Source organism: Cupressus sempervirens, chromosome 4, assembly GCF_028749045.1.
Source record: "Cupressus sempervirens isolate cs-2001-9-10 chromosome 4, ASM2874904v1, whole genome shotgun sequence".
NCBI lineage: Eukaryota > Viridiplantae > Streptophyta > Pinopsida > Cupressales > Cupressaceae > Cupressus > Cupressus sempervirens.
Window position 1 is genome coordinate 534,735,927 of NC_143121.1, and position 12,262 is coordinate 534,748,188.

Genomic DNA, 12,262 nt, shown 5'->3' on the forward strand with positions numbered 1-12,262 from the left:
CATTTTTCCCTAAAGCACAACCTTTGTAGGATTCATAGTGAATATGACTTAATTTGGGCGTTCTAGTTACCAACTTCTCCATAGATGTTAGAGCACAAAAGTTGATATGACCTAATCTTCTATGCCATATTTCATTTGAATCTGAAGTCCCATGAACAAGTGCAAGATTTGTCTTAGTGCAAAGCTCATATAATAGTCCTTGGCGTACTCCTATTGTTAGAGCCTTCTTTATAGTTGAATTCTTAGGCCATGCTAGTACCTTACCTTCCATGAATGCAATTCTATAACCATCATCTTCAAGTGCAGATATAGATATTAAATTCCTTTCAATATTTGCTACATAAAGAACTCTAGAAAGCTGAATAGAATTTTCAAATTTCAATTTGATGATGCAGGTCCCAATTCCTTTTACAGAATGTGCAGAAACATCCCCAGTTGTAACTTATTCATTTGTTTCTATTTGCATGCTTTCTAGGTTATCCTGATGTCTAATGATGTGTCTTGAAGATCCACTATCAATTATCCAAGTGTTGGATTTGGTTGATATTTGACTAGACAATGCTTAATAGAAGGCATATTTCTCGGATTCTTGACCTTCATTTGATTTATCAGATTTGGCAAATGATGCTTGAAGTTTAGATTGATTTGGACAATATATTGCGTAATGTCCATATTGATCACATCTGAAACATTGAATTTTGGACAAACCTTCCTTCTATTTTGACTATCCTTTTCCATGAAAGTTTCATTTCCTTTTGTTGTTCTTCTTTCCCTTCTTATGAGAGTTGGTGTTAATAATATGAATGTCTTCATCTAAGGTTTTATGTTTTCCTTTAATCATTAATCTCAATTCTTCTTGAAGACAATCAGATCTTAGTCGATCTAGTTTTGGGATGTTAGATCTTGCCTTGTACCTTGTACAAAGACTCGCAAGAATTTGGTAGTCCTCCTAATGCTATTAGTGATAACTCTTGGTTGTCAATCTCATAACTGATAGAAGATAATTGATCTCTCAATTCTGTGATTCTTATGAAGAAGGTGTTCACCGTTTCTCCTTTATTCATGCTGATATTATTCATTTGTCTTTTAAGAGCAAGTTTTCTAGCAGTGTTATTTATTATGAATGCATTTTCAAGAGCTTTAAACATGCGATATGTTGTAGCATGTTTTGCCACAATAGGCACTATGTGATCTCGAACGACATCCACAATTATCTTCATGGCTTTCTCATTATTTTCAATCCATTGAGTTTTATCTGGATCATCTTTAGGTTCTTTTTCTTCTCTTATAAAAGATTCCAATTTGTTTTCTTTTATATTATCATTATACGAAGTTTCCAATATTCAAAGTTATCAACACTTGTAAGGCGGTGATCAAATCTTAACATGTTTGTCATCTTGAATAGAAATGAGAGACTGCAATTTAATGTGAAATCTGATCTCTTAAACTTAATGAGATCTCTCCTTAACAAGGCTTTGATACCACGTAAAATTTCTTACCAAACTTCAAATTCGAGGCTGACAGATGCACAACTTTTATTGTAGGTATGAATGCTGATGTCAAAGAATAGATTTGCTCCAAAATTTGCACATGTTAGTACAAAAATAACATAGATAATAAAATGTTCTTGAACTTGAAATAAATCGATCCTTTGATGTGCTTGCATTAATTGATTTTGATACCTTGTTATTCGGGTAGATCAAGAATACATATCACACAAAGGGGTGTGAGGGTGAATGGGCATGTCTCTGAATGGAGTCATGAACATTCACCATCACACTGGTTTGGTGTTAATTAATCATGCCAGATTTGTTACAGACTTAACACAAGTCTTAATAATGTATTACCAATCATTATGAACTGCAGCCTGATATAATATGGATCGATAGTGATCTAAAATCAAAGGAACCAGATTAAGTTCCAATCATGCTTGAAATGATCTCAGACAATATATGATCATCAGTTTCAACTATGCATTGTTTCATATACTACTATAATACACACGCGTGCGCGCGCGTGCACACACATATTGTTAAGTTTGTAGTTATAGTCAAATTGATACGATCATGAGTTTTTTTATTGATGATAATATAAATATTTCTTTATATATATATATATATATATATTATACATATGGTTGGTTATATTATTTTATACTAACTAATGATGTTTAAACCTTGGAGACATATCTCTTCAAGAGACATGTCTCCTCTCATACTTATGTGAGGTCCAAATCTGCATTTGGAACATATCTATTACAATGGTCATATTATTACATTTGCAGAAAACAATCCCATGAATTTAACATGGTATCAGAGCCTAGGTTGCAAATGTAGGATAAATAGATGCATCTTCAAGCACTCATTAATATAGATGATTCTTATTACATTAAAACTATGTTGTTTTTGGCTACAAAGGAGACCCACTCATTGAAGTCAGAGACTATATTTAATTGGGAAAATATTTTTGTAGTGTTTTTTGTGGGCCTCGATTTTTCTTTGCCATCTAAAGATTGAAGTTGCTTTAACTATAGAAACAGTGCCCCATAGTTGGAAAACACTGTCGAGGTAACTATGAACAGGCCTTTATTATTGGTTAGAGCAAATATATTGGAGGCAAAATAATGTTTGAGAAACTGAGCAGCAATAGTCCCAACTTAACAAAGGATGCAGCCTGAATAATTAATGGTGGTCGGCATCAAATATGCATTCAACCTGCTACCATAAGCATAGTCCTGGAACAAGCTGCAGAATCCTTCTAGTAGTACATAAACATCGAATGTAATGATTTTATTCATCATGGGCATGCTGTGTTATGGAGTGAGGATTAGATAGATTGGTGCCATTACAACGAAAACCCATCTCAGGTTATACCAAACAGGTTTTGGTGTCACAACATCCAAAGTTTTGACCCAGATTGAAGACCCAATCTAATGTATGATTCTTATGAGAGTGTATAATTGTGCACTTATTCCAAAATAGTGCCATCAAGTAGACATCGAGCACAAAAATACCCCACGCTGGAAGTTCTAACGACTACGCAAACATCACAGAAGGTATAGAAGGAATGACCACAGGTTTGGAGGACATAAGTATCCTTACATAATATCACAGACAAAATGGGGAGTATTGTCATTAAAATGAGGACTTTAATATTCTATCAGTATCACAGATTTAGAAAGGCTCGATTCAGTAAACCATATCTTAATAAAAATATGGGAAAATATATATAACAATAGCACTGTAGAAAACTACCATCGGGAACTTCTACCTGTCACATTGACATCAACCAGCATAGGGTCAGAGATGAATATATGTGTGTCAACAATGGATTGTGAAGTTCACTACAGATATATTATATAATATGATAAAGAGAAGTTTTTTTCTTAGGGGCTGAATATACCTCAAAGAAATTTATCAAAGCTCCCATATCTAATAATGTGAACATATCCATATAGTATTATCAACTATTCATAATTCCCGAAGATTTTGAATTGGATGTATCTGCGATACCTGGAGACAGGAAGAGTAATAATAATAAACTGAAACACCATGAGAATATTGGTGCAATTCTTATATGCTCCCTTTACGACATAGAGGAAAAAGTAAGACAAAAGTCATAACTTTCAAACACAAGAAGATTGAAAAGAAATTGATGCAGATATAAAAGAAGAATTAATATTGATGGGAACCTCTGGAAGTTCAGTCTGCAGATGCTATTAGTTATCACATAAGATAAAAGGATTCGTTATTGTAAGCGATGGAACCCATATTGGATTAAGTAATATTATAGGAGTGGCATTAATATTTGAGATGATATTTATAGGTTCCAGACATGTTAAAAATATAGTGAACAGGAAAGACATCATTTAATATCCAATATTGAAGCTGCCCAAAGCCATTGGATGACACTAGTTCTTGGTAGCAATAGTTCCTACTGCATAATAATATTGAATCAAGTTCCAAAGTGCCATTGACTTAGTAATAGGTGGAAGAATCTGATCGACTAAGATTGATTTTGGAGTTGGTTAACTTCACATTTTATCTTGATTGAAGACTAAACCTTCTAATCCTTAGCAAACCAGTCATTGTCATTGTACGCATCATAATTGGTTGATCCTTCACAATGGCTCTTATTTCATTAAGAAGGCATGACAACAATTACCAAAGATGGGTTGTTCAGACATAAGAATCAATGAAACCAACAACTTCATAACATCAAATTCCAAACATGACAAAATGGATATCGTGGAATAATATTGTTACTATCAAAATAGTAATTATAGATAAAGAGAATATATGTATTTATCCAGCATTAGTGGATAAGGAGTGGTCAGAGGATGGAGCGAATTACTTATTAGTAATCTGTATAAGAAGAGAATAATTGTTATCAGTAGTTAACACAACATCAATACTCAGAAGTATTGATGTATTGAGTGTCGTAGAATTATTGAGTATTGCACAGGTTATCGGGATCATGATGCGATGAATGCTGCAACTAAAATAGAATGAAATAAGAATATATACAATAGATACACATAATTTGCAAATAATCAAAATTTCTATATGGGAGATGTATCAAACTATTATAGTTCCTATAGAGAAGCTTTCATAATTGTTATGCACAATGATGGGTTGTAAACTTGTAAGTTGTCATTGTAATGTCGAATAAACTAGGGGTTTCCCTCCCAGGAGAAGAATGCTACAGTTCTAGAATTTTTCTAGGTATAAAGTCACAATCTATGCAATAAGCAATATGTGGAAATGATTTTTTCAAGAGTAAGCTTCGTTGAGAAGCAGCTGAAGAATTTTTTAAATCCCTCGACTATAAGAAGGATTGTTCTTTCTAAAGAAGAAGAATAAATAAATCAGAATAAACAAAAATAAAAATAAAAAGAGAGAAGTTTGCCATATTCGATGTGGTGCAAAATTGTTTGACGATATAAGAGTGGAAATTTTACATTGTGGGGGGAAATAATAAACAATGCTTCATTCCCATCTTGAACCTTCTTCAAAGGAGAGAAGAGATGTGAAATAATGAACCATTTTCTGATTTGATGCATATGGACCTATGTTGATGTGCAGATAAGTATTCCTTTTTTTTTTTTAATACATTTATCTACTTAGTAGTCTCTCTCTTATTTGTATATGTACTATATGAACTAGTTTTTCCTTGATCTTTTCTTTTGTATCTGAAGATGATCTTACAGGAAAAGAAGGTTGGTACCTTACACATGCTACCAAATATTGTGCAGACTCAACCTAATGATAGTACCTTTAAAGTCCCTGATGATCAAGATGGATATAATGAGGCTCTTGACGAAAACATCTTTGAGGATCAAGATTATGAGATTCTCCTACATTAGGAGGGAGTATGACACTTCTTCTAAAGAAACGAAGGAGCTTAGAAGATTGATACTCAGAGGGAGTCTAAAATACATGTATGTGATTGCATAATTTTGATTGGCCTATCCCTATATACATCATGAGGAAATAACAACTTATCACCGAAGGTTGAAATATTAATATCAGATTCAGAGAGAGTCCAAGAGGCATCCTTGGGTGAAGAGAGTTTGAAAGGGAGTAACTATAGGACCTAACTTCCCAGGATCATTGTTCAGAGGGAGAAATTTTGAGATACAAACCTTTGTGGATGATATCTTTTCTATGAGGAGAAGTTATAAGAGAAATTCTTTGTAATGTGCTTTTCTCTATGAGAGAGAAGTATGAGGTGAAAACCTTTTGTTCCACCCTCTAGTAGCAGCTATGGTGGGTCCACCCTCTAGCTTGGTTTATGGTGGATATCATGTGAGTTACTGCATCATGTTGTTGTAATTATGTCATGAAAGATGACGATCTTTCATTGATGTATATATTTAGAGGGGAGTTATCGAAAGATGATGATCTTATCAATAACTGGATCTGTTATCATAACAAACTACATTAAGTTGTTGTCCTGGTGTGCCGAAAGTTATGATAACGAATAGAAGGTAACTATTGTAAGGTGACGATCTTATCAATAGTAGACCTATCTCCTAACACCAAAATGTGTTGGAGTAAGTGTTATCTTGGTTCTTCGGGCCAGATTTTTCGGACACCTTGATAACCAACTTATCATGGTTCTTCGGGACGAATTTTGCTGGACACCATGAAAGTTGTTATGGATCTTTGGGCCAGATATTGCCGGACACCATAACTTAAATCTATTATAGACCACACTTAAGGTGGTATTTAAAACTTATATTAAAGTTATAGTAATTTCTTTATTTCCCTCCTTGCTAAAAGAAAAAGTGTTGAGAAATTTAGTCTCATTATGAATCGTAGCAAATTCCATATATATGTGTGTGTTGATGGATTTATGTTGATATCCTTAAATATGTCATTCTAGGAATATCATACTAAGAAGATATCTTCGTATACTCAAGAACATAATATGTTCTATATCAATCCTTCCTAACTAAGAGGGAGTGTTAAGTTTGTAGTTACAGTCAGATTGATATGATCATGAGTTTCTTTATTGATGATAATATTAATATTCCTTTATATATATATATATATATATAAATATAATAATGTATATATTATACATATGGTTAGTTATATTATTTAATTTTAACTAATGATGTTTAAACCTTGGAGACATGTCTCTTCAAGACATGTCAACTTCTCTCATACTTATGTGAGATCCAAATCTGCATTTGGAACATATCTATTACAATGGTCATATTATTACATTTGCAGAAAACGATTCCATGAATTTAACATATATATATATATATATATATATATATATATATATATATATATATATATATATATATATATATATATATATATATATATATATATATGTGCATCATACTAGTATACATATATACATATGTATATATATGCTGATCATAGTTATTGTCAGACCGAATCTACATGTTTTAACAATAGTCACTGTTATAGGTCTTCCCTTACTATCCATTTTTGTTCTTTGTTCAATTTTCATGCTTCCATGAGCTTCTCCTTTGGTTGGATCAATATCAATTGTGTATTATATCCTCATATTCCATGTCAAAGGCTTGATTGAGCAGATTCAATTATGGATCTATGTTGCCTGGGGATGCGTTTCCACCCCTAAACTCTATGTTTCAGAAAACCATCTCGGTTTTGGTGATGGGAGGATGATAGGAGATGTCTCCTAGCTCTCCCCGCCCAAGCAATAAAATTGGGGACGTGTCCTTGAAACACAGGAAACGGTCCACATGTTTCCAGTAGGCGTTGACCCTCCGAGTGATGGCTAAGTCGTTTCCTGATTATCTCAAAAGTTTCCAGCAAGCAAAATAATATAAAAAAATAAATAAATTATTGAAATGTCAAATTGTTTTACCTGTTCATGGACACCACACACAACGGAAGGAGGTTAAAATAATAAAATAAATTTATAACATATGATATGTTATGTCTATTGTAACATATGTTTTTTTCCTTTTCTTTCTTCCTGGTGTTGTGACGTGTGACACAACACATAAGAAGGTTTTGTCTTTGGTGTCAGGATGCATGTAGGGTTTGGACACATGCGTATGGGCTTTTTCAGATTTTTTTAAAAGTTTGCTATGATGAATGTTATACTGACATTGGTATGAAAATCTGAAATTCATGAGTATATTTGAAAAGTTCTATTTTTATATAAATATATATTTGTCTCCTGCTGCTGGCCGGAAAAAATGGCCTGGAAACCCGTTCCCCCATCCCCTCATCCCAGAAACTCGGGGTTGCATGGTAATGGATGCAAATAAGAGACAAAAGGTTTCTGATTGATCCTTAATGCAATATCATTGATTATCATCTTATATGTTATCCTTAATGGAATATCATTGATTATCATGTTATATATTGTTGAAAGGACAGGTTTCATCCCAGGGACAAATTCCATGTCTCTTCACAAATGCACCTTTCTTAATATTCAAATTGCATCACTAATCACATTATCAAGGAACTCTTTAGTCTCCCCATTGCACCTATTTATCACTAACAATTCCAATATTACTCTTTCACCGATCAAGAGGATTAATTATGTATGGTGTTTAGTAAATTCTTAAGCTAATTGATCTTGATGTCTCTATTATCTTCTGATATATGGATTGCTATCTTCACTTTGGTTATACTAACCTTCATCACCATTTAATGATATTCTTTAGAATGCCGAAGATTCTTTATTAATCATCTCCTTGGAAATAATTGCTACTTTATATTCACTGTAGCTGGTCGTTCTGGAACATATCCTGCATATTGCTTGGCCTAATACTTCTATGTTGTCATCTGTGCTACTGTTGACGTTTCTTGTCTTTACTTGCTGACTTTTCAAACCACTCACTATGTTAAATGACATGCAAATATACTCGCTCCTTGTTGTTCCTCTCTTCTAAACTTAATCACTGCCTTCATTAGCTGTTCTCTAGTTTACTGAACTACTGATTGATTGATTACTTGACTGAGACAATCCTCATTTTCCAACACTGCATTTTATGCATTCATTAAATATTCTTTAAGGAAGGGGATGTCACAAAATGCTAACTATTTTTTAATTATAGGTAATTGGCCAAAGCCTAGAATGTTTATTATTCATTTATTATTATTGTTTAGATTAATTATTATTATGTGTTAATCTTGAGTAGATTTGAACCCAAGACCTCCCCAATGAAAGGCTCACGATTTACCATTGTATTATAGGCTCTTGCCTCAAAATGCTCACTGTTCAATGGGTTAGAATGCCAACTTTGGTCAAATTGTTTGCATGCCAGAAAGAGTGACAAGGGAGTGCAAATTGGGAAACAACATAGAAGAATGTGAATGAAATGGTAAAATTTTGTTGTCTGTTCTAAAATCAAGTAAATATAGAAAAAGTGCAAAATGAGAAAAATCAGATAAAAATGAAAGATGTAATGATGGGACAGAAGAATTATATTGGAACATAATTAAAAATTTCAATATATCACAGAAAGAATTAAAAGAATGCTGTTTAATTATGGTAATAGAAATTTATACAAAATTAAGTAAATTTAATGAAAGTGGCCTGTAGAGGTTTGACAGAAGCAATTAGGGAGACACTGAGGTAAAAATTTTCATTGATATACAATTTCTCTAATCAGTACTTTTATCATTTTATTGGATCCAGGTTCTTTAGAGATTAACTGCATGTCGATAAAGATCTATATGTTCCTAAATGGAATTACGAGTTATGAATAACCCAAAAATATAATGCAAATAAAGTGGTTTAAAACACTTGATAGGTTTTGTTTGATGCCTATCAAACTCAGTAAGGGTGAAAAGATTTGTAAAGTTGGCAGAGAAACCTGGGGAGCTTCTTCTAGAAACGTAGTGTTGCAATGCTCAGAATGTAGCATTTGGTCAATGGACATATTTCTATGTACGATAGCATAATGGTATCGAAAAGATTCTCAAAGGAAATACTGTGGATGATTAAGATGACATTAATATAATCAGTATTTGGTGATGCTATTCTTAATGGGTTCAATGTGCACTTGGTGAGTTTGATGACAGACTTGCTTGGAACTCACAGCAAGTCTGCTATCCAGAATTGCCAAAAAATGTTTGTTCCGAGTCACAAATTCCAGCAAAGGTAAATCATTTCCCTTAAACCCTTACAAGTATTTGCTGAATTCTAAAACCACATTTAGATAGGATGGGCTTAATAAGTAACTCGTGTATTGGGTCAGATATCTGATTTTCGTGGAACAAGTTAAAACTGGCAATCAGTTGGCCTAATATGTATATGGTGGCATATATGTTTGCAATAATCCTGGATTATGAATCCCAAATCCCCTTTAGCGAGTAGCAAAGATGGAATGGTTAGCAGTGTTGACTTTCGTGGTGGATCTCTTTGACTGGTTCCATACTAGGAATACTGTATGGTGTAAGCCTATCTTAAGGTTATTTAATTTCTGAGTTTATTAAATATTTTATGGCACCTTGCCTTAGTTTATGTTATGTTTCCGTTATATTCTAGCATATTTGTCTGCATATTATTTAATTTCTGAGTTAATTAAATATTTTATGGCATCTTGCTTTATTTTGTCTTTTCACTATATTTTAGCATATTTGTGTACATCAGGTATTTGGTTCTAATGGTGGATACATTTCAAATATATATTCCTTTTTAACAATATTATTTTCTTTTTTGGCTGTATTTTAGTGATATTCTTGAGCTTTTGGGCAGAAGTGCACTATAATTCTATTTATCCCGAGGGAGGTAAGTCTGATGGACAATCAAGATATGTTATTTTGTTTAATTTTTTAATGCATGAGCTCAATGGTTGCATCTTGTTTTACTACCTGCTCTATCTTTCCTCCGTGTTTTACATCAAGCTAAGTATACACTTAATTTTTAATAATGTACAGATATACCAAATGCTTCTGAAATGAAGAGGAAGAAGACTTGGTGGTTCTTTGGTTCTAGGCATTGACATCATGCGAATTGTTTCCATGCTATCATTTTTCATAATTCACAGCTGTTTGAGATTTGACAATACATTTGTCCTTCTGATGATCAGCTATCATCATGCACCTATCATGAACTTACAATGAATTTTCAGAGGTATAGCAATTTTTTTCTCAATCTACAGTAATTAGTTTCTTGCCTTTTCTTTTAAATGTACTATATGCAAAATGGAAGCATGTTTTTAAAGCATTTGCCTGTATGTTCTTGGAAGATGAGCAAACTCACCCCCTTTCCTCCCATTTTCCACAATCAAATCATTATGAGGTGCTCGTGGAGGTATCAACTCTGAAAGTGGTGGTTCCTAATATTAATTATGATGCAATTGTAGGTTGGGGAATGCCGATCTCTTCTAAGCAGAAAATTGCAATAAATTAATTTCTCACAGTTACAGAAGAAATGTTCATACATAGAAGAATGTAAATTGTAAATAGTATATTTTAAATACACAAAAGAATGTTTCAGTGACTGCAAAGATGGTGTTTATTGTCAAAGAAATGCAGGATTGGAGGTAGTCTCTATTCTTATATTTTAAGAGATTTCTATGCAATTCAGCGTAATTATTGAAGATACTGACCATGCCAAGATAAACCTTTTTGTATCTATTTTCTGTGAATTGGCCTGGAATCTGTTCAAATCTTATTAGAGATTGAACTTTATATGGCCTCACGTGCCCCATTATTCTGTATAATGCACTTATATCTTTTTCCTCTTGCTTCCACAGCTATACATATAAATTGTACTTAATGAGGTTAAGTTTGAACAATGACTTTTCCAAGGAAAAGCTGGTCAATATATACTCTAGCATTAATCAATCTGCTATTTTGAATTAATGGGCATGCCATCACAGCTTCAGGTTTTTGGCCTGTGATTGATAGTGATGCTGAATAAAAACTGACTATTTAGAGGATTCATTGTTTATGTAGAGAGACATGATAAAAGAAAATTCGTGTTTACATTACTATTCTCAGCCCATGGTATCCACAAGCATATTTTAGTCAGGTTGGTTAGAAAATCGTTGTAGATTGGCTGGAGATCACACCTATTAGACATATTCTTTGAACAAATATATATACTCAATAGATTCTACATTTTATGGAAGCACACAAACTTGATACATTGACCATCATAAAAACATTATAATGAAAACCATACCACAAACACCAGAGAGATTGGAGTGACCCCTTGTAGTTGGGCCTAGAGGGCTTACCCTCTTAACTTTACCAATGCAATCATTTACTAGGAATGTGAGGGCCTTTTCTGCTTTTTCTATTTTGAATTGTTCCTACAATGGTGATGATTTTTCAAGCATAGAAGCCTAAAGATGTACCATTCATGACATTTTCATCAACCTCAATAGAAAATTGTTTTTGGATACTTGACACATCCTAAATCAAATCCTCTAGTCATTTCTCAATGTATGTGAATTGAAGCTAGCCTTCTGAACTCAAACCTAGCAACTATAAGAGAGGGGAGTTGTTCAATCTTGGCATGCTTAATTGCCTCATCTAAGCCTATGTTGAATTATCTTACCCAGAATACCTTCCCAAAGTCGTAGTTAACTCTCAACCCTTGTCAAGACTAGTAGATTGCTGACAAATATTGAAGACAGTTCGCATATGCTTCATTGCACCCTCCACACTGTCCTTTGCAAGATTTCCATTATGACCTCTTAACATGTCCTAGTAGAAACCAATTCCACAATTAACTCCATAGTAACCAAATATGACAAACCAAAGGACATGGATTCAAAGGTGAG

At 33.3% G+C, this 12,262-nt stretch overlaps 1 protein-coding gene across 4 annotated transcripts in view; it reads left to right on the top strand.

Annotated features, from left to right (window-relative positions):
- LOC149562284 (OVARIAN TUMOR DOMAIN-containing deubiquitinating enzyme 12-like) overlaps nt 1–11,336 on the top strand; it is a 146,694-nt gene extending 135,358 nt beyond the window's left edge. For 3 of the 4 annotated variants that reach the window (XM_089825814.1, XM_089825811.1, XM_089825815.1), the window contains 3 exons: nt 10,201–10,257; nt 10,407–10,602; nt 10,835–11,336. In XM_089825814.1, the coding sequence (XP_089681940.1) occupies nt 10,201–10,257; nt 10,407–10,471 (122 nt within the window). In that variant the 3' untranslated portion in view covers nt 10,472–10,602; nt 10,835–11,336. Of the gene's footprint in view, nt 1–10,200; nt 10,258–10,406; nt 10,603–10,717 lie in introns of all 4 variants that reach the window. The other variant, XM_089825813.1, reaches the window with a different exon arrangement.
- Nucleotides 11,337–12,262: the final 926 nt, after the last annotated feature.